This window comes from Anopheles bellator, chromosome 1 (assembly GCF_943735745.2).
Source record: "Anopheles bellator chromosome 1, idAnoBellAS_SP24_06.2, whole genome shotgun sequence".
Taxonomy (NCBI): domain Eukaryota; kingdom Metazoa; phylum Arthropoda; class Insecta; order Diptera; family Culicidae; genus Anopheles; species Anopheles bellator.
The window spans coordinates 53364992-53387632 of NC_071285.1; the positions used below are offsets into that span (position 1 = coordinate 53364992).

Consider the following 22641-nt stretch of genomic DNA (forward strand, 5'->3'; position numbering starts at 1 on the left):
AAGGCCGCTCCAAAACCTGCTGCGGCCTTAGCGAAAAAGAAGGAAGAATCGTCGGACAGTTCCGATGATAGTTCCGAGGACGAAGTGGCGAAAACGGCTCCAGTTGAGGCCACTCCAGCTAAAGCAGCCCCAAAACCAGCTGCGGCCATAGCGAAAAAGAAGGAAGAGTCATCGGATGATAGTTCCGAGGACGAAGTGGCGAAAACGGCTCCAGTTAAGGCCACTCCAGCTAAAGCTGCACCAAAACCAGCTGCAACCGTAGCGAAAAAGAAGGAAGAATCGTCGAGCAGTTCCGATGATAGTTCAGAGGACGAAGCGGCGAAAAAGGCTCCAGTTAAGGCCACTCCAGCTAAAGCAGCGCCAAAACCTGCTGTGGCCATACCGAAACAGAAGGAAGAGTCATCGGATGATAGTGCCGACGATAGTTCAGAAGACGAAGCGGCCAAAAAGGCTCCAGTAAAGGCCACTCCAGCTAAAGCAGCGCCAAAACCAGCGCCAAAGCCAGCTGCGACCGTAGCGAAAATGAAGGAAGAATCGTCGGACAGTTCCGTTGATAGTTCAGAGGACGAAGCGGCGAAAAAGGCTCCAGTTAAGGCCACTCCAGCTAAAGCTGCGCCCAAACCAGCTGCGACCGTAGCGAAAAAGAAGGAAGAATCGTCGAGCAGTTCCGATGATAGTTCAGAGGACGAAGCGGCGAAAAAGGCTCCAGTTAAGGCCGCTCTTGCTAAAGCAGCACCAAAACCTGCTGTGGCCGAGGTGAAAAAGAAGAAAGAATCGTCAGATAGTTCCGACGATAGTTCGGAGGAGGAAGCGGCGAAAAAGACGCCTGTGACTCCAAAGCCTGAAGCCGCTAAAAAGAGGAAAGCGCCATCAGATGATAGTTCCGATGATAGCTCTGAGAATGAAGATGATAAGACAGCGCAACCACCTCCAAAACTAGGACACAAACGTAAAGTGGAGGACAGCCATGCAAACAGTCTAGAAACACCTCCGGCAAAAAAGCAAAATAATTACAGCAACTTCGTACGATCCAGCGAACAGTGGAACGGTCAGGTTAGTTTGAATTCAAGTCCTTCCGCGACGAAAGTTTAGCAAAATGTCTAATGATGATCTTGATTACAGAACGAAACGCCTACAAATAAGACAAATCACAGCCATTTGAACGGAAGCAGTAGTGGCAAAAAATCCTTCACCAACAGCGACGAGCGCCGAGGCGTAAACCGATTCCGACGCGTGAAAGAAGAGGAAATTACAATCGATGAACGATTAGCGAACAACTCTTACGAAGCTAAGGTAAGTCGAAGCAGGTGGCTGCGCTAGTAGTTGGTAAATGTAAGTGTAGGAATCATAATTTGCGAACGATCATCATTCCCGATCTTCTATTCTGCGCTTTATCGCAGTACATTCCATGGTGTAGAATGATAACGCAGCTTCGTTGTGAGAATGTAAAAATGGAGAAAAATCGATAAAATTAAATGGTTGATTCAACTCTTGTGAAGCATAATATTATCAAAGGTTTGTCGCGATCTCTTAGCATGCGGATCTTTGTAGATTATGATTTCTTCACCCATCGACATTATTTTGAGTCTGTTGTGCTTCATTAGAACTATTCTCTCCATTCTTTTTCTCCTTTTTGGTGACCACAAAAAGTTTATCAATTTTGCTGCCCTTGAAAATGATAGTACCAAACAGAACACTGCTGTTAAAGTTAAACCAAACGTCCGGTACGGTGAATGGTTGTGTTCAGGATGTTCCAGCGTTAATTATGCCATTCGGATTACCTGCTCGCAGTGTAAGCTAGACCGCACGAGCTGGAATTGTTTGTCCTGTTTTACGAAGAACACAATCGCTGATCGGACGAATACGGAGTGCTGCAAAACATGTGAGCATCCGGCGCCATACCTTGCCGGCAGGACACTGAACGAGCAAACTGGCAAGTGGTTGTGTGAAAAATGCCAACGGACGAACGATCAGCGTTTTTCTTCTTGCTTTTGCGCCAAGATGAAACAAACCGTGACGGAGTTACAGAGCCGGAAAGAAAGGACGAAGTTTCCACGAAAAGCAGGAGATTGGAAGTGTGTTAGTTGCAAAATAATTAATTTTTCTAAGAGTTTAAAATGCGTACGATGCTACGCATTAAAACCCATTGATTAGACGAATTCAGTATCCACCGGTTAGTGTGATCGAACGAAGTTGGGAATGATCTATTGTTCGCTAGTTAGTTTCTAGTCTACATAGTTTGTAATGTAATGTATGTACCGTTTTCATGGAGTATTTCTTACGAACTTTGATTGCAGATCAACGCTCGAGGTTCTTTCGGTGAACGGGCGAACGAAATCCTTAAGCACACGAAAGGAAAATCGTTCCGCCAGGAGAAGACGAAAAAGAAACGCTCCGGTTACCGTGGCGGTTTGATCGATATGTCTGTTAATTCGATCAAGTTCGATGATTAGAAATGCATAATCAATTTATTTATAGTTTCGTTTGTAAGAAAATATTACTAAGCGTACGAATCAGAAGAAGACACGATTACTATCGCAACACTTTAAAGATGGAATCCCTTTATGGGTCTCGGACGGTATTTTCCAAAAGGGCCAATCCAAAGGGGGCGCGGTAACGGAATATACGTATCAATGGCTGAAAATGTTACGTATGTAATTACGTACAATGCAAGCTGTTGTGCTATCGCCTGTGTCTGATAGTTCATAAGCGATGGTACTAATTACCGTATACATGAATGTTCATATAAATACACAAAATATATAATTTTACCGAGCTTCAACAACCCGAAACGGTGTCACTGTTTTAAACGTGAATTAAAGTGCCCGAAACATTGGAAAAGGATCTTCCCATAGTGAGCGTTTTGAATATCATCAGCAAGATGGGAACGAATGTGCTCCTTACTGATCGCGCCCGTGCCATTCGCTATCTCACTCGCGGTTCGTTTCACTTCCGATAGCGGACGTTCTCACCTGCTTCTGGTGGCTTTCTTCACTTCTTCAACTGTGGCTACATCTTCAGACTGCAGAGCCCGTGGTCAAGAAAGCGAACGGCTGCAAGAAAGAAACGGCGAACCGACCCGACCAAACCTCCCAGGTTGAGCTTCGGTTCCCGTTTTCCCACTTTCCGGCCCGTTCCTTCGCGAACGAAGCGAAGAAGGTGGGTGAAGACGGTGTTAATTTGAAAAGTTCGTCTCTTCGCGCTCGCTCAGTTCTTTCTCGACGCTCGTCTCGTGTGGACGGCAGGCGTGCTTTGGACCCTTTCCTCTTCGCGCGAACTTTGCTTGACAAAGGTCGAACCGACTGCTTGGCTGGGCCCTCCGTAATTACCGTAGCCGGCGACATCGTACCTGTGGCGTTCTTCTTGTGGCATTCCTTCTTCAGCACACACATACCCATTTCGTACTCATTCCGATCCTCAGTCGGCGCCCGGTTAAGCGTTGGGAACGATCGACAAGTTGTGTTCCCAGAAAGTGTTGACCAAGTGCACGGTGCGTTTGCTTGTGCTGGCGTTGGAAACGGAACCCCTGGAAGTGTGCCCTGAATCTGAAAAAGGACCCTAAAGCTCACCTCGATTCGACCGACTCCGGTACCTGCGGCGGCGAGAGAAAAAGGAAGCTCCCGGTTTATTGCACCGTCAGCATCGATTCGTTCCCAGCCCTGTGGCCGATGCGGGATGATCGTTGGCTTCTCTTTCCGACGAACCGATCGTGCAGCGTCTCTTAGCTCTAGATCTCGTATCGTACTACTTTCTGCACCCAACTTGTTCTGAGTTCGTTCGCTACAGTTTGTGCAGGTGGTCCAAAGAACGCTTCCATTTTAAAACACCGCCCGATCGGACCGACTCTCTCGTGGATGCTGTCGAAGCAAACTTCGCGCGACAAACCGAATTCATCCGGTCCAGCAAAACCCAGAACAGTTCCCCCCCGTCGCACCCGAGTGCGCCGTGCTCCTTGCTGCGTGCTGCGTGTGACTCCTTGCGCACCAGCAGCCGGGTAATTGACCCGGGACCGCCGGAGGCCGGTACAGGTGCGGGACGAAAGTGAGACTCGCGGGTGTGCGGGTTAGGCGTTCTTGTTGCGGCGTTGTGCTTCGCCTCGGTCCTTGTTCATTAACCCTGGGCGCGCATAATTGGCCAGCGAGACGTGTGGTGTTGTGGTGCTGCTGCTGTTGCTGAAAATTGAACGCAGGAACGCAGAAAATACGCGTTTTTGCTCGCATCTTCCAAGCCTTCCGTGGTTCGCGGGCACTCTCGAAAGCAAAACCCGACTCATCCCCCCAGACGGTACTACTTTCGTTGGTTTGCCCCCACGGGAACGGACCCGGTGTGTCTGTCTGCCTTCGTCGACGTTCTCGGGTCTCTCGGCGAACCGGTGATTCGCTCGCCAACCGATCGCACCAGTCTTGAAGCACCGCACCGGTCCGGCGGAAGCAGCGTAAGACAAAAAGGCCACGGCGAACCCCAACATGGAGCAACGATGGATATGCTATTTGGCACAAGTAAGTACGATAAGGAGATGATACCACCTGTCGGACGGCTCGGAACCGTGCGCGCTTCGTCGAAAGCACTCGAGTGGCCACTCCAGAAAATCTCATCCTCCTCCGGACGCAAGCCACAAGTGCGCGGCGCTGCCGCTTCAAGCTGATTTCTCCAATCTATTCAGCACGGTGCAGTGGCGCGCAGGAACCTCTCTGGCGTAGGGGCCACTCGCCGGTTGAGTTCGTTTAATTTGTTTCACCGGTTTACAGCACTCAACCCAATTACGCACTATTTGTGGCCCGCCGGGTCCGGGGTCCGGTCGCTTATGCTCGCTCTCGTGCCAAACACGCTGCGCACCGAAAGGGGTACGGATGCGAAGGGCACGAGGGCGCGTGTCTGGGAAAATTGGGATCACCGGAGCCACCGACAGCGTGTGCCATCGGCCAAAAACATTGGCTTGTAGCAGACGAGCAACAACAACAAAAAAAGAAGCAAATCCCCCCAATCAGCAAGCATAATGAAACTTTCTCATCGTGCAATTTCCGTACGCGCGGCGGCAGCGGATGCGGAGCGTGGTGAATTTTCGTGACTTTTCCGTTTCGGCTTTCCTTCCGTTTGGGGCGCTTCAAGAGCCGCCCGAAGCGCCTTATGTTGCAGTATCTGTTTCTTGTAATTCGAACATGTATAAATTTTATACTTTCCTTTACGGTTCTCGCCCATTTACGCAATGTAGTGGGGGTCTCGTTTTTATGATGTTTAGAAAAATTTGCAGAAAAATTAGCTCTGTAGGAAATTGGGCGCCGCTCCGCCGGAATCAGTAACTAAGGCACGGGGACCAACAATCGTCGTCCACCAACCAAAGAAGGCGGCGATGTTGTTGATGTTCGTTTACTGCCTCGGTCAGTCCGGATGTGTTGAGTGAAGAAGTAGCCGCCAAAGGGCGGCGCGCAGAGTGAATCATTCATTAGGTGTTGATGTAAAGTGTTTAACTCCTGGCCCGGCCTGGTCTGCGCGGCATGTGCGCTATGATGATTCAACGTCAGCGCGGCAGCGGTCCAACATTCCGTGTCTCGCATTGACCGAAATGTGGGGAAGCTTTCTCTTCGGCGGGCCTGTCCGGCCGACATGAAACATGAGCATGACCGTGAGAGGTTAAGTTGGGCCGTTGCCATGGAAACCACGGTGAATTACACCGGCTGCCAATCGCCATTTGGTGCAGCAGGCCGATGCGATACTGGCGAGGGGATTAAGTTATCAACGGCAAACGTAAAGTAGGACTTGCGTGGATCGCAGCACCATTGACGGAAACCAATTCGCTAATCGAACTCCAGCGTAGGTAGAGTGATTGATCAGTTAGGTAGAGTGATTTTGTGTGAACAATTCGATCGGATTTCTCTGTTCGTAATGCATTTCTTGTGGTCTAGGATGGAAAATTCTGTTTGTAAAACATCGTTAAAAAGAGCGAACCATGGCTGCAACATTGCATAGGTCGGTCGGTCGGATCTGACTTCACTTTCTCCTCGCTCGCAGCTGTGACCAGGAAACCATAATTTTCGTCGCCCACCATCCATTGTGATTGAGCCAACAGGAAGATAATGCAAGAGAACCACCTCCCGGTAAAATATGGCGCTTCTTGAAGACGATCGTGGGCTCGTGTGGACTGTGATTTGCATATAAAAAAATCGTTGCCCGTCGATTTCGTCAAGGGCCATCGGAACGCACACCGGGCGGAAGGCATCGATCGCATTGTGGTGCAACGGATTACAGTGAACGCACACAAAAACACATAAATTTATGGTGGATTGTTCTGCTCGAAGGATGGCCCAACACCCTCGGACGAGACCCCTTAGTCCGGGAGTGGAAAAACTGTACGTGTCTGCCTGCGCTGGCATCGAGGATGCGATGACAGATGACCCTGATCACGATCGCCCTAAAATGGGCTCGCTTGGTTTGAACTGGACTTTAAGCTCTGCGACTTGCACGAGCCGATCGGGTTATGTACGGTTGACACCGTTCAAGTTCAAGATCGCCAGAGCAGGCAGACCCGCGTAAGGCGAACAACGGCCGGTGAACGTTGATCTTCCGCAATCTGCTTGTGTTGCCAAGCGGCCAGAGAAAACCACTGGCAGCCATCTCATGCGGGCATGCGCCGCTTTAGTAGGGGTTTGCGTCAACGTCCATTGCAACACCCTTTTCCGTTGGGTAGAAACTGAAGACATTGAGAAGACACGGTCAGAAAAAGGATATGCAACTGCAGCACTAACTATTCCCCAGAAGGAGGCCACAGTTTATCAACACTCAAAATTTTCCATTAAAAATAAGAAAAACGCTTCAAATTTTAAGCTTCGCATTATGTTTTTGAACCATTGGCAGAGACGGGGATTGGTCACTTCGTACAGTTACCAAACGAGTTCCTGTTGATGCCATACGCGAGCCTCCTGCTTCTAATGCTTGTTTCTAAAACAATTCGTGACGAATCCATCATTGGTCTTATAAACGATGCTTACGATATGCTCGAAATGAAATCGAGACTCGGAAAAGTAAGAACATGTGTGGGGCCAGTTCGCGGGCAAGTAGGCCATCGGTTTCCCCGACAAATCATCCACACCGGGGCCCTATTTGGGGACCGTTCACTTTTCGAATCGATCGATACAGTCGCGATCGCACGGGACCGGAGTTTGTCGTTGACCGGCCGGTTCGGGATCCGATTACCAGCGCACTCCCAAGTACGGTCCGTACGAACATCGGGCAAGGAAGGTGTAAGGAAGTGAGCACAAAAGAAAGCCAAATGCTTCCCGGTGGCACGAGGGAGGGATTGGCACGTTTGGCAGCATTTATAATCGATTACGGTGCCAACCACGGCGCCAATCTGGATGGGCTGGACCACGGCCACGACCGCGACCGCTGGTCGTGGATTTTGCTTTCGATCGTCCCAAAGCAGCTCGTGCACGGGGGAATCCACACGGCCCGGCAGCAAGTTCCTTGTGGAGGGCGCAGTGGGCGAAAGTGAAATTTTGAATTGGACGAACGAATCGGGTAATGCAACCGACTGTGGAACCTCGCTCGGCCACGGCCACGAATTCTCTACGACGACAACCTACTTTTTCGCCATGCGTGTGTAAGAAGTGAAAACACTGTCACCGCCACATCGCTTTTGCCCTGGCTTAATGTGCACTAATCCATTTTTATCACGCCAAATGGACCAGCCTCGAAAGTGAGGCCTGCAAAAAAAAACGCGCCAATATTTATAAACAACATTTTCTCCACTACTGTGCGAAACCCGAAACTTACGCGGGGGCTGTAAACTGATACGGGAAAAGCTGGCGCGAAATGTTTTATTTATCGCTCGATCGTGCTCATCTTCGCGAGGAAAGTGATACGCATCGGATTGTTTTTCAAATTACTTTTATTGCACGAGATAAAACAATCTTCTGCTTGCGAACATACCGCCGAATTGCCATTTCGCGAAACGTGATCCTCTATCACGCGCTGCGCCGTGGAAAACTCGCTCCGTTCAACTTTCTACTTCGCCGTTTCGTGGAAGGATTTCATTTAAGTTACTTATTTTTTAGCCGATCCGCAATCAGCTTTGGACCGTGCGGCAAAGGAATTTAGCAACCCAAATGAGTGTGCACCACAACATGGGGCGTGCGATCGCCGGTTCAAGAGTCCACTTTTTCTCCGTCCACATCCGCCAAATGGATGGTTTAATAATCGCTAGCATAAAAAAATAAAACCCCTTCGCCCGCCCGCAGCGGCTGCGTTAAACTCGTCAAAGGCTGCGTCAAGGTTGAACATTAGCCACGGTCAAGTTCATGCCGGTAGCATGCTGATCGGGCCACAGTCTCGAAAAAGACGCTGCCGCTGAGAGTTTTCAAGGTTGCGAATCGTTAGCGGGGCATCCCGCCAGGAGGTCGAAAACATGACAGATTGCATGTTAAGTGTCGCAACTGAAACGTGGAAAGTCAAGAGAAATGGTTCCGGTTTTGGGCGGGAAAAGCAGGTTTGTCGCTTACCTTCCCCACACAGCAAGTCTTTTGATGGATCGACGTTTCATGTGACGAATCAAAGGCCAAATATTTATGAGGTTTCGAAAAGGCTTCAGTAGTGCCACCCGCGGACACGCTGGCCCGGGTGTGACCCCGATTCAGTCGGTCACACTGGCGAACCAATTTTCGACTGCAAATCCCTATCGTGCCGCATCATTGGCCGTGCACCGTTATCTAAATTGCTTCGGACGCCGTGTCACGTTAGCTGCGGATCTGTTTTCGGTGCCGCTTTTTTCATTTTCGGTCACATTTTTCGTCTTCCGCCGTTTGTGGGTCGGAGATTGTGGAGAATCGGTGCGCTTCAATTTCAGATGCTGCGACGACTCAGTATTAAGTTTGTAACTTGCGATCCGAACCTGTCGCAGCGTGATTGGAGGTATTTTATTGCTTATTCTAGGTTCTCGTTTAATTTAATCAGTCTTCCGGACTCCAATAAAATCGACATTTGTCACGCATTATGAGTTAGGTCCCACCGTCTGCCTTCGGTTGGTGCTTCGGCCCGCTTTGCGCCGAACGGGACGGAAAGATCCGTTAAACTTGTAGCGCTTACACATGGTCAGTTGTCGGCCAGAGCCACTACCACCGCGGTACCGTTAAATATATCGTCCGCCGATAAAGGTTCTGCGTTCTCCGCGGCCTGCGCCTGGGTGTTGTAGCAAGTGACAAACCTCCTGCAGGCTGGGCCGACGGTTGCGTAAGTGGGCCAAAGCGAAACAGCACAGTGCGCCGCAGAAATCATCATTTACCGGAGCACCCGGTTTATTCCGAGTTCGCCTTGAGGCGTCGCCAATTTCACACGATCGTCCAATTGGTCATACTCCTACGCGTAAGTGCTTTTTAGCATCACTCCCGGCCGAAGAAGGGAACGTTTCATTTGCATAACTTTAACCCACGGGACCGTTCTTATTATGCCCGCCCCAATGGTGTCGATCCGTGGCCGCGGATGTAGCGCCTTTTTGTCACTGACCCAAATCCCCGAAGTGAGATGTTTCTTCGCGCCATTCATTCTCGGGTCCGATCGGCCATACACATTCGTGGGGGGTTATACGCATTTTTGTTGTTCCTTTATCTTTATCTCTGACTTACTTCGTGTGGGTTGTGGGTTTGGAAAGTTTTACGACATCGGCGGGCCAACCACGACCCCGCCACACGGAAGAATCGGAGAGCGATAATAAAGATCGACGAAGACGAAGCAAAGTCGGCGAAAATGGGTCATCCGGCCGACGTTACCCGGCGAGAGAACCCGAACCCGGAACGTGCCCGGGCCGCACCGTGCCGAATGTTGGTCGGTTGGTCGTGGCCAATGGCGGCAACTAGGAACGGGCAGGGCAGCCACATGGCCCCTGCAAGCCGCGTCCCATTCATCGAGCGGGCGCGCGAAGGCACGCGCAGCATCGATTAGACGAGATCGAGAGCCACGATTAGCGGGTCTGAGCCGGGGATTATGTTTTGTGTCTGCTCCCTCTGGAGCGCTAGAATCTCTCCCTCAAATTGGGCCGATACCGTTTGCTGGGGCACGTTAAATTGCTTAACACGCACCCGGGACGATCGGCGGTCCATTAGCATACTTATGTTGCTCGAGAATGTTTGCCTCACACACCCTGTGGGGGGGTCCTAATTTATTAATTCGGATTCTGCTTTGGACTTATCAATACGGTGGAATTCCGTAACGTATGCTCAACGGGAGTGTTATCAACTGGAAGACGCAGTGTATTTTATGGAAAGCCATATTTCCATGGCGAACGATCGGCCATTGTTCTATGCGAGGGAAAACAAACCAAAGCTCCAAAGAAAGCGAAATGATCGGCAACAAAATGCAAACAAACCGCAACCCCATTGGCCGGAGGGCGCACCGTTGAAGCACAAATTGCAGGTCGTTCGGGCACACACCATTTTCTCTTTTCCAAGGCCAGTCCCGTTTTTACGTGATCCGGGAAAAAATGTGTGTCTGTTGTGGCCTTTCATTGATCCCCGGCCGTGAACACTTTCTTTCCAGCGCCATCGGGGCTCATAAATTACACTTCTTTACTTTCCTATGGTGCAGAATTTCTCACCATTTGCATAAACCACCAGGGCAACTGGCCATGGCCGGAGCGTGGTTCTCGTGGAGCCCATCGGTACCGTCGTCGTCGGGTTCGGTTACATAGCAGGTGGTGTGCCTGTGGTGGCTCCACCAGCCGGGTAGGACTCGATTAAAATTGAACATCACCAACGCGTTGCTGCTTCGAGTTCAGGGGGCCTTCCACGAAGAATGCATCCACGGGGCGGCAAAAACGGGGTCATAAGCTCGGGTGGCATCGGTGGTGGTTGCTGAAGAAATTTTCCTCGCCACCAGCCGAGAGCGGCGGGTGATCTTCCGACTGCTGGCCTTCGCCGAGTGGGAAAAGTATCCATTGAAATAGAAAAGCCAGCTTCACGTCGCCCACCGCCATCGAAATCGATTCAAGCTGTGCCGTGTCAAGCGGATTACTCCGCTACCGGTTCCCTTTCGCTAGAGGGACCACCTCGCCTTGTTCCGGGTTCGCTTTTACCCCCGTCGACAGGGTGACATACCGGCCAACTGGCGGCACGGTCGTTTGCCAAGCTCCCTGGCTGGCTTCGGCTGGGCTGGGAAGTGGAACGGTACGTCCCGACGTTCGTGAGCCGCCGGGAACCGATGACATTCCGAGGCGCTCCATCGGCGCAGATAGCGTGTAGCATGTACCCCTCTCCATGTTGGCACGCTGCTGCATGCACATTAATTCCGGTCCGGGCCACCCCGGTGGGTTGGTGGGCCGAAGCGGGGGTTTTTCAATCAGCGCCATTGTGTGAAGGTGACAAGCCGTTAATCTGGCGGGGACCACCGCCTTCCCGCGGGAAACTTTGTAAGTGAAAAGCTTTCAATTGCCCAACGCCGCTGCCATTCGGTCGCGGTGTGTCCGTTCTTTTATCGTCGTTGGCACCTCACTGGCCAGCGAGTCTTGGACCGGGGCCACCGGAAAATCTAATCGTGAACGCATTTCCGAGATAAACGGAGAAAAAGTGTGTCGCTGAAACGTCGAAACGAAACTTTCAAATGATCGCATCGCGTGCCCGCGTGGTCCGTTTAGCGCATACTCAACCCCCTCGAAGAGCCCCGCTCACCGTATGACCTCGCACCGGACACAATCGTATCTCCTCATTAAGGCTAATGCGTGTCCGTATCAACCGGAAACAGATGCTAACCATTCTCAACTATTACGATTAAAAACACCCCAAAAGCGTAACGCGTCCGTGGCCGTAAAGTGTTAAAACAAATGTTACCCGCAGAGTGTGAACCGCTATTAAACCACCTTTAAAAAAGGCTCACACTTAACGGGCCCCGAAGGAATGCTCCTCTTGCGTAATCTGTGTGCCGAGCCGAGAGCACGCTCCGGGGAAAGCCCCGTTGCGGTCCGGCGCGATAACTAGTATTTACAGTTACTAAAACTGACGAACGGATTAAAGAGCTTAAATTCACGGGCGAGATAGTAGTGCTGGGCCGTGCAATTACTGGCCCGTACCGGCGGCAGGTGCAACCGGCCGTTCGAGCGCCAAAGATCTTCACTACGATCGGCACCACTCTTCTCGAGACCTGTTGAGGAGGTTTTCGCCAAGAAGAGCTGTTCTTACGGCTTATTTCGCAAAATGGCATGATGTAATGAGCCCCACACCGGAACACGGGCTGCCAGCTGGCGATCGTCTGATTGGTAATCAATGCGCGATAATTCTGAACACTGGTTTCCGGTGGGAAAACAAAACCCAACGCTGAATGGCGGTGAAGAGCGCCCGCAAAAAAAAAATGAAGACCACGATCGATTTGGGAAGATAGGACCGAAATGGGTAAATTGTATCTAACTTCATGTGAGAGGCCAAAAGAAGAGGCGCAACAGCACCATTTAGAGCGCATTAGGCTCCCTTGGCGAAAGGTGTTAAGTGTGGCGCGCACCGATTTCCGGGAACCGGGTTTTTCTTTCTTTCGCGTGCGTGGAGAGCAATTTCCTTTCCCGCGCGCCAGTGCGCGCTGCGGTAATGGCGCAAAAATCCGGTGCCCTTACTGGCCCGGCCCGGCTGGGAACTCGGAGATTCAGTACGACCAACAAAAAAACGATGTCAGCATAATTATGGCTGAATGGTTTTAACTGACGCCACGCAAAATATTAAATATTCCCCGCCCCACCGGTACTGCTTCCGGCCCGCCGGCAGTGGCCTAGTGGCAGGGTTTTCGGTACGGCCTCTCACTCACCGTCGGTCCTAAAAGGGGGGTCCGATCTTATCGGGCCGTCGGAAACGGGAGCAAAACTGTGCGCCGAGAAGCCGCCGAGTTAATGTGTGAAAACCGAAGTACTCTGGCCAGCCCGCCGGCCGCGGCCATTGTTTTGAAGGCGGGCAATTTAGGGTGGGGAGATATTTTTTTGTCTTCGGCGCTGAGAGCCGGTTCAGGGAGGGCCGCCGTCCCGTGCTGAGGATGAAGGTTGCTGCATGCAATCGGTTCCAGTTGGGTGCACTTCCGGACTTCTGGCGGTGTTCCAGTTCATTTCGCAATTTAGGCCGCGAATGCGCCCGGTGCTGCTGACTGATGGGTGCCGGGGTGCCATGTGAATTGGCCTATCACGTGTTCCGTACAAGGGGAGAGAGAGAGAGAGTTAGTTGCGCTAGTATTTTTGTTTGTTAACTCTACTGATCCACTAATAAATCTATATTTTAATTGCCTTAATTGTTCGTTCCGTTACAGCTCGTGACAATTCTGCTTCTGCCCGCGTACGGTCCACAGTTGGTTGGCTCATCGGCCCGTGCACACACGCTCTGGTCGGACGGTCCGGGCGCTGGTTCCGGTGGCACAGAGAAATGTTCCAGCAGCGGTACCCTAAAGTACCTGTCCGGTGATGCACTCATCGACAGTCCGAACTGCATCGGACCGAACAACGCACCGTATCCGGCGGGCATGGTGGCGCGCACCTTCTCGAACTGGGCCCCGGGAGGTTCGTCTCGGCGCGGTCGCATGAGCCAGCTGCCGACGCTCGATCCGAAGCTCACCCAGCGGGCCCTGCTGCAGGCGTACGGTGACGCAAATGAGGCCGCTTCGATCGAGAGCGCCCGGACACGATACAGTAAGTAGCGGAGAGGATCAAACGCTGCGGAAACCTAATCAATGTCGCTAGGTGCTGTTCGTGGCAAATCAACCAAATTACGATCAGTTTGATCGATCTTGATCTAATTTTACGATGAGTTACACAAAAGGAAGTGCTTGGCGCCAATAGGACAAATAACGGAATCTCTCCGAGGAGTGAAACCATCATCATTATGATGGATGTCGAAGCCGTAAAACAATTCATAGGCCCTTCTGTACACGAAACAGGATGCAGCAGCGGTCCGTCCTCGGCTAAGTGTTAAGTTTGTAACAAGCAGCGTGTACTCTTCGCCCGCTAACAACCATCCACAAAATCAGAGCTGAAGAAATAGGGTGGAAAGAAGCGCCAGAGTGGCGAAGCGTGGTCAAGCCTTCACTTTTGGGGAAAGGTCTTTTAAACACCTTCCGGGACCGGGAAGGTGTACGTCACGCGTGCCGGAAGAAAATGAAATTAACCGGCCACCGGACCGAAGAATGGACGGATGGCCAGCCGGCCGGCCGGCGAACGAACGAAGCGAGAAAACTTCACTTTCCTTCACCCGTGTCATTGTGTCGGTGGGTGGTGGAAAAAGCGAAACTAACGGGCCGTATTTTCACAGTTCTCACTATTAATTTCGAGGCCGAGGTGAGGGCACCCCCGGTGCTGACCACTCGGGGCGCCAGACAGAAGAAAGTGTCGAAAGTGCGCGCTCCCCGGGGAGCTTCGTGTTGCAGTGCCATTGTTTCGCCCGAGTGGAATGCCATCGCGAGTTTCTTCATGCAGAATGCATCCATGAGTCATGATCTGTTAACTTGTCCACTGTCACTAGCTAGCAATTAGGTACACCCGCCAAAAGGCCACTTTGCCAAATGGGGCCAAAAGTTTCACTAGGAAGCAGAGTGCCAAGTGCGTGCGGAATGGTGGTAATTTCACGGGAATTGAAACAAGTGGCCGTGCACTGCAAGGTGAAACAATTAGCGGCTTAACGCGTTGGATTAACCGATTCGCCGCTGCTCAGCGTTAACGGTCCATTCATTTCATGCCCGATCAACGGCACACTTGGATCATGCACGGTGACAGAAAAGTTTCGAGCAACTGTTGCTATGGGGCGGGCACGATAAAGGCTGGCCACTTTCTAGGAAACCGTTACGACGGCGCGTCATCGGTCGCGTTACGGGAAAAAGTTGGCCATCAGAATGTCGCAACATCAGGCGGCCAAAGATGCTAATGGGCCGTGGGTATGCTAATGAAGAAGAATTTTCTTTCTGACTCGACAGTGCCTACTTTGTGGTTACTGTTGCAACACTGCGAAGGCATTTGCGGAGCCCTCTCAGTACCGTGCTGTTTAACGTAGCCGCGTAAATTGATCAGTGTCCAATGGGCAGACCGCCATTTTGGACCAAAATTCGTTAGTTTCGAACACGGTAACGATGGTCGTTGAAGTTCCTCTACGAACGGCGCGGGCTCCCATTTTGAGAACATAAATCGCCTCCCGCTGTGCCGTCGTCGGCAAACTTTCAATTTTACTTTGGCAATCTAATCCATTCCCGGACGAGTCACGTTCTGCTAATCAAACCGTTTTCTGTCCCTCTCGTTTCGGTCCACCGAAGGTCGCTCGTTGGACAGCACCCAGTGCCGGGATACACCGTCGCGCCTCTGCAAGACTCGCTACAACACCACGGCCCCGATGTACGGCGTCAGTCTCACTTCCGGCCAGCCGGTCACGATCGTGCAGAAGTTCCCCGATCTGCTGCAGCAAGTTGTCTTCGAAGTGTGCGAGTAAGTACCGAAACCGACGATCGTGCTCAGGACGCTAGTGCCATGATGGCGTCTGGAAAATGCAGAAAATCCACGTATAGAGTATTGTTTTTTTATCGTATATATTCATGAAGCAATCAACAACTCTCAGCACCGATAGGCACCGAGAGGATGTAAAGGCGTCCGAGGATGCCACCGTCGTCGTGTAGGGGCCGCCACCGGTGAATGTTCCACCGTGATCGATCGAAAGTTGGCAACCTTTTACTTGTGTTCTTCTTCCGGTTTTCCGGCGGTTTGTTTGTGCCACTTGGCGCCATTATTTATGCAAACAACGTGAGCGACCGAACTTGGCCGCGTGCGCTTAAGTGGCAAGTTTTTGGTGACGGCTTTCTTCGACTTCACCATTTGGCACGATGACGGTCCCTCCGAGGACGTCGGTTTGCTTTGTCGTTTCGCTTTATTTGCCCAGGTCGATGGGAAAGTTAACTTTTACTCCCGCTGGGGTTCGGATAGCAAAGAAACCAGAAACTTGATCGTGGCCAGCATGGAAGCACGCGTGCAAGCGCACTTTCGATATAAAACCGATATTAACATATGGCTGATTTTAATCGATGCCCGTTTTTGCTGCACGTCTTTCGGCTTTGCGGTGGTTCTGCCGCCAGTGGCCTTTAAACTTGACCAATTTTCGCTCACTGTGCGACGATTGCGAATCGGGTCCGATCGAGAGCTTTCATTTCCGCACCAACGCATTAACATCTGCCGATACTTACCGGTTCTTTTCGCTTTACATCCACAGGTCATCGGAGTGCGACGTAGTCCGGGGTGAGTGCACGCAAACGTACGTTCCGTACCTATTCCTGGTGATCCCGCTCGGGCCCGTCACGCTGACCGGCCAGGACTACGTGCTGGTGGAGAGTGGTTGCGTCTGCAAGCCGAAATACGCCACCGACAAGCCCCGGGAAGCGGGCGGTAACTTCATTCCGTAAGGTTACCCAGCGCAGGCGATCTACAAAACAGCGGGGGAACACGAAAACGGAGTAGTACGGCTGGCTGTATACCCACTGAGCGCAATGGGACAGTAGTGATCACGGAACGACAGAGAAACGGCTGTTAATACTACTCGAAACGGGGCGGAGTGTCCCGCACGCAGGTGTTTTAAATTATTAAACTCGTTCTTTGACTCGAGTACACGGCAGTTACAGGCTACAAAGGACTTGTGCGACTTCTACGAGCTAACCATAGGGGAAGTTGTTGGCTCAGGCCCCTGAAACGGGGCTCTAGACGAACATAGAACATGGCGTAGCTAGTGGTTTAATGTGAGTTATTAAAACAATAGGGTTAGACGGAACTGTACGGCTAAGACTACACAAAACAGGAGCGCAGCGAGCGAGGACGCCGTTGGTCGGACGTTTTTGTACATACAAATAAATATTTCTATTCGATTCGCAGACCCTTGTTTCGATTACTTGAACGGGGGAAAAGAAAGAAATTAATGTTAAATCCGTGTGCGCACGACACGTGTTTCTTTCATGTGTGAGCCGAGCCGCCGACCGACTGCGCCGTGTGTCGGCTATACGGTGAAATATTCTCTATACGGTTATTCTTTATTTGCGTTTTCTGTTTTGGTTGATGTTTGTTTCCCCATTCTGTTGTTTGCCGGTCGCCGTATGTTGTTTTGAAAATTGAGACAAATTTCACACGATGCGAGATTATGTTTATATTATTTGTTTTTCCTTTTTTCCGCGAACGCTTTCACTATCCATCTTCGACTACGGGCCGGCTGCGTACGGATCTTTTGGAGTCCTCTAGCATTCGTAATGTCTGTACTCGGGCGCTTCTAGTAGACCAATTTCGACACTAGCGCTTTCTCTTTAATGTGGGATTACCGCAAGTAGATCGTGATCGTTGTTCGCGATCTACGATCCGTTATCGAGCTACACAAATTCATACACTCATTTCCGGTAAGCGAGAGAGAATTCATTAACTTAGTACTTCTTAGCGGTTGCTACTTTAGTCTAGGATGGTTTTCTTAAAGCTAAACATTCTGCTCAATAATGTGCCCCAGCCGCAGACCGGGCCATACACGGTGACTTGCGGGGCGCGCGCGTGCAAGGTCCAAGAGAGTGATAAGGAAAAAAATGTGTCAAGTGCCCTGGTGGTAGTTGTGTTCGAAGATCGTTGGATCGTGACTGGCTACCGCGCAGTGTGGATATCATTTGTTTCAAGTATTTCATCTAACACAGCATGGCCTGGATGTCCCTCGTCCCTCGTTGCTCGTTCCGGAACGCGAACGGATCAGTACCTCCAGGTGTACCGGCCACTGAGCTCGTGCGCTTATTAGTAAAACCGTACCTCACTGTTCCAAACGGACGCCTCTCACATTTACCAGTTCCGAATGGTGTGTGTGTGTGTATTGGGTATCATGTTGTCAATTTCTTCCTCTAAGAACTGTGCCCCTTTGCCGTCTAACCGACCGTTGGTGAAGCCACTTTCATAACTTATTAACTTTTACTCCTGAAATCGCTTCCATTGAACCGTGTACTTATCATACACCGTAATCTGTCCAGCCAACGGTCGAGTTCCTTTCGGAAACTCGGAGGCTTCTACAGGCCAACCCATCCTATTCGTCTAGAGTCTATTTATACAACGTTGCCGCTTCTCATTGCGGCGCTATATTCAAAAAATCTCGACCATTGTTTTCCACCTTTCAAGTTCTTAGGAATCATGTAGCCAACCTCTCCGTGCTGCGTTCCGTGTAACGCAAAAACCCTTTACTTTACCTCTAGTTTGTCCAAACGCCGGGTGTTCCGTTAGGTGTGTCCGTCGTGTCCGCCTAGTCGTCACGGCGATGCGTGACAGTGATTTGCCTCGTTCCCCAGTGCCGCCGCGGTGACGGCACCGAGCGCTTTCAGTCGGAAGTGCTTTGCTGTTTCTTCATCGATTTGAGGGCCCGCTCGCGAAGCTGCTTCTCCAGATCGTCATTGATGGCCGTACCACCGATCGGTGCACTCTTCTTCGCTCGCACCGCACCGCCATCACCATCGTCGTCGGAAGAGGACGAAGAGCTGCCCCCACGGTACTTGCTCGATTTGCTCGATTTCTTGTGTTTTTTGTGTTTCTTGTGTTTTTTCGAATGCTTCCGGTGTTTCTTGTGCTTCTTGCGCTTGCTACCCGACTCCGAGTCCGACGAGCTACCGTCCTCCGAAGCGTCCCGCTGACGCTTTTTCTCCTTGCGACGCTTCTTGCGCTGGCGCTCTGAATCGCTCGACGAGGAGGAATCCCGCTCGTCGATGGCGGTGCCAGCGGGCGGACCCTTGGTCGATGCTGCGGCGGCAAGCCTCACTTTCGAGGAGTTACTTTCCTTCAGTTTCACTTTCGTGGACTCTTCAAGCGCCTCCCGGGTGCCCTCCGCCGAAGTGCTCGTTGGTTTGCGCTTCTTGCCATGCTGGTGATCAGCTGATGATGGGCTGTCCCGATGCTTTCTTGAAATGCTCTCCTTCGCCGTGGGTGGTGCTGCTACGGTCGCAAACTTTTTCCGATGATCATCCGCCGGGCCGTGCGCAAAGTCCGCCGAATGGGATGACACTTTAAGAGCGTTCTTTGGTGGCCGTCGGTCTTTGCTCTTCGATTTTCGCTTATCGGCATGGCTCTCGTCGGAGGACTTGTTCGCTGGTTCATCGTCTTCATCGTCGTCGTCCTCCTCTTCCTCTTCGCTGCTTGTCGAAGAGGACGTCGAAGAGGAGCGGTGCTTGCCACGGTGCGCCTTCGAATCTTGCTTACGCTTGAATTTCTCCTTCTTGAGTGCTGCCGCGGTTGCCTCGCGCTGTTTTCGTTCGCCGTCCTCTCGTCGGTTCGCTTTTTTAGTTACCTCGTGCGATTCGTCACTTTCGCTACCGGAACTGTCCTCCTCTTCACTGCCCGAACTCTGCTGCTGTTGTTGCTTGCCACTGCTACTTGTTAGCACTTTAGTCGCCTTTACGAGCTGTTTCTGGGCCGTTGGTGCTACAGCGGTAATCTTTTCGTTTCGCTGATTCGAAACATTAAGACCGGCTTCACGTTCGTGTGGTTTGAGGAACGGTGAAGGTGTGCGCGAAAGGCTCTGACTGTACCGGGCGGTGCGAGAAGTTGTGACGGGAGGATGCTTTGGATGCTTTTTAACATCCTCGATCGGGGCCGATTTTAAGGAGCTTTCTTTGGACCGTTCATGAACGGTAGCCGCTACTATCGGTTCGTCCGATTTTCTAGCCAATTCCGGTTGTTGCTTACGAGCACCGCCGGAACGACGTTCCTCCTTTTCATCACTATGGCCTCGCTCCACAACCGTAGCTCCTTTTGAATCGGCCGAGTTCCGACTGTTACGCTCGGCTGAACCACCGTCATCCGTCACGATTTCGACGGAATCTCGAGCATTCGAAACCTTGGTGGTAGTGGATCGCTGGGCCGTCGATCCGGCGGGACTTTCGGAAGTTTTACGTCCTCGAATCAAACTGCTACTACTTCGGTTTGAATGCCTATCTTGTCGCTCGGCACTGTTCCGTTCTGGACTTCCGCGGCGAGCACCACCACCGGCAGCCGAGCTTCGATTCCCGACAGCTTCTCGTTGGTTTCGATCTCGATCGTCGTACCGATTGGATGCCGGTGGCCCCATTTGCTGGTGACGTTGCTGCTGCTGCTGCGGATGCTGTTCGCGTTCGTTCGATCGACGCCACTTGGAAGTGTTTTGCGTTTCTCGATCGCGACCACTGTCACCTGAGCGACGCTCACGGTTGGTACGTTGGTCCCGCGGATCGGGACGACGGCCTCGCGATGGACTCGCGTAGCGTTGCTGTTGATTCGATGCGTTGCCAGCTGCAGCACGATCGCGGTCTCGTTCTCGATCCCGCTGCTCCCGATCCCTGTCCTTGTCTGGTCCTCGTCCTGGTGCTCCGCCACCACGGGATGGTGGTGATCGTCGACGATTAAAATTAACATCACTAAGAAGTATAAAACGACAATACAAGATTAATATAAGGTGTAAAAGAATGAGAAGATCGAAACCTTTTTGACAAACAAAACTTTCTTGTGTCAGTTCTGGGCCGTCTAATTAAAGCTCGGCTCTTGAAGTTCCAAAAATCTGCTCTTACCGTGTATTTCCACGTGTACTATGACGCCCCGGAGATCTTGATCGACGTCTCGGTGATCGTGAGCGAGATCGATTTCTAGAGCGAGACCGTGAACGAGCGTTGCGCCCACCCCGATCTTCACGAGGTCGCCCTCGAGACAGTGAGCGTCGATCGCGATCCCCCCGACCACCACCCGATCTGCCGCCGGGCTTACCACGGTCTGGACCGTCACCATCGGCCGGCCGCCGGCGTGACGTTGGCGGTCCTCTGTTCGGATGCGCCTCCGATTCCGAGTCCGAAGAGTCCTTGTTCGAACGATAGTGGCGCTTCTTCTGGACGCTGTTTTCTTTCTTTTGAATCTCGAAATCGACGTCCTGCTTACGACCCCTGGACACAGATCGGCTGCTTCCGGAGCGACTACGTGACGTATCGCCTCGCCGATTGCGGCTCGTGCTACGACTACGGCTGCGACTGTTTCGCCCATTGCGCTTCTTACTGCCAGCCGCGGCAGTCGGGTTTGCCTTCCGCTCATCCTCGCTGCTGGATGAACTAGAATCCGACGAATCGTTTGAACTGTGAGATCGTGTGCCGGGATGGCCTTTCTTCGACTTTTTGGACCTAAAATGGGTGGCTCTCAATCATTTATCGGCACGCATGATGTGCAGTAGGGCAGTCAACATACCTGAGCTTCGATCCGGATCGTGAGCGACTTTCGGGAGTCGGTTTTCTATTGGTCGGTTTGGCGGACCCGGATCGGCTTCTAGAACGTGAACCAACCGTTGAATCACTGCCACCTTGTTTAACCGCCTTTTTCCCTTCTGCCATATTCATTAGCTTCGATTGAAGTTTGGACAAAGCAGCTGAATTTCCGTTGCCTAAGTGAACGAAGGGAAAGTGAATAGTGGTTTCGGTATTAAATCACCCCATTTTAACTTTTAACTTTGCTGTCATCCGATACTTACCGTTTTTGTTCTCCTTCTTGGACAGAGAGCTGCTGCGGGATCGTCGCCGATCTCGATCGTTTGCACGTTTGTCTCTCGGCGAGCGGCTGCCCCGTTTACGCGATCGATCCACCGGCGATCGGCGGCCCGATCTCGAACCCCTCCGATCACGGGATGATGCCCGTCGATCGGTCCGTGATCGCGAGCGCTCACGAGACTTGCGGCGATTTCGATCGTTACGCTCGGTCGATTTACCACGTTCAACCGACTTTCGGCGAGCTCCCGCAGCGTCTCGGGAACTTTTGTCCAAGGGTGCCGCCGCCACACTTTTGCCATCATTCTTGATCGCTTCCCCCGGGGCAACGGTAGGTGGTAACTTTTTCGACTCCTTCGGAACATCCGCCTCGATGAACTCTTCAATCATTTTTTCCTCCTCGTCAACATAGTCTTCCGGCTCCGGTTTGTACATTTGCCTCACAACGTTCTTGGCTTTCGATTTTCCCGTCGCATCGTCCTTGTCGCGAGTACGACTTCTGGAACGCCGTCCACGACCACCGTCTTCCAGCAGCCTGGCGTCCTCTTCGCGCTTCAAAATTTCGTCCTTTTTCTGCTGTATAAACTCGGCCGGTATCCCTGTTTCGGATTCTTGTGCCGACAGAAGCAGTGACCACAAGTCCTCCATGAACACGCGAGCATTCTTTCCATTCAGAAAGCCGGTCAGGTTGATCTGCATTTTCTTCGGGCAAGGGAACTTTTCTTCCTCGAGCTGATTGTACACGAACTCAACGATCACGTCGTCCTCGATGTTTAGCATGTCAGTGATTTTCTGGCTAATCCACGGCCGCAGCACGTCCAGCTTCACCTTCGACATGTCGACGCGCTTGTTGAGATTGTCGCTAAACTTCATCTGCTTCAACAGCTTCTTCTCCTTGTCCGAGAACCGGGAGTCCTGCTGCTGATTTGTTCCCTATACGAACCGATGTGCCACCACAGAAAACAACACAAATATTTATTAGAACACGATAAAAAAAAAAGGGGAAAAGAACGCAGTCGTAACATTGGTTCGGGTGTTTTGATAGCTAGCTGGCCAGTGATACATTGCACAACTTTACTGTTCGTCCCTAACACACATGACCAGCGCACGGTTGCCGGGTGGACAATACTTACAGTGAACATCATCTTGCGTCCGTGGAGTTACAAAACA

The 22641-nt window shown here is 51.6% G+C and overlaps 3 protein-coding genes across 3 annotated transcripts in view; 2 read left to right on the top strand and 1 right to left on the bottom strand.

Moving 5' to 3' along the window:
* Positions 1-2771, top strand: part of LOC131215852 (nucleolar and coiled-body phosphoprotein 1-like) — a 6442-nt gene extending 3671 nt beyond the window's left edge. Inside the window, exons 4-6 of the mRNA XM_058210249.1 lie at positions 1-1053; positions 1123-1293; positions 2298-2771. The exon at positions 1-1053 is cut by the window's left edge and continues 390 nt beyond it. Coding sequence (XP_058066232.1) covers positions 1-1053; positions 1123-1293; positions 2298-2453 — 1380 coding nt within the window. The 3' untranslated portion in view covers positions 2454-2771. The remainder of the gene's footprint in view (positions 1054-1122; positions 1294-2297) is intronic.
* Positions 2772-4466: 1695 nt separating this feature from the next.
* LOC131216811 (uncharacterized) lies at positions 4467-16380 on the top strand. Its single transcript, XM_058211391.1, has 4 exons — positions 4467-4499; positions 13261-13636; positions 15247-15415; positions 16191-16380. The coding sequence occupies exons 1-4, from the start codon at positions 4467-4469 to the stop codon at positions 16378-16380; spliced, it is 768 nt and encodes a 255-aa protein (XP_058067374.1).
* Positions 16381-17024: 644 nt separating this feature from the next.
* Positions 17025-22616, bottom strand: LOC131207112 (serine/arginine repetitive matrix protein 1). Its single transcript, XM_058199724.1, has 5 exons — positions 22605-22616; positions 21459-22404; positions 21179-21371; positions 20518-21114; positions 17025-20367 (listed from the first exon to the last, which is right to left on the bottom strand). Exons 1-5 carry the CDS (start codon positions 22614-22616, stop codon positions 18303-18305), a joined length of 3813 nt encoding a protein of 1270 aa, XP_058055707.1. The 3' UTR covers positions 17025-18302.
* Positions 22617-22641: the final 25 nt, after the last annotated feature.

Bases quoted from the DNA above. Each gene is read 5' to 3' on its own strand.
- LOC131216811 (XM_058211391.1), top strand. From the start codon at position 4,467: ATGGAGCAACGATGGATATGCTATTTGGCACAA. The intron at 13,637-15,246 runs GTAAGTAGCGGA...GGTCCACCGAAG, and splicing joins GAGCGCCCGGACACGATACA to GTCGCTCGTTGGACAGCACC. The intron at 15,416-16,190 runs GTAAGTACCGAA...TTACATCCACAG, and splicing joins GTTGTCTTCGAAGTGTGCGA to GTCATCGGAGTGCGACGTAG.
- LOC131207112 (XM_058199724.1), bottom strand. The intron at 21,115-21,178 runs GTATGTTGACTG...CACCCATTTTAG, and splicing joins CGATCCGGATCGAAGCTCAG to GTCCAAAAAGTCGAAGAAAG. The intron at 20,368-20,517 runs GTAAGAGCAGAT...TATACTTCTTAG, and splicing joins AGTACACGTGGAAATACACG to TGATGTTAATTTTAATCGTC.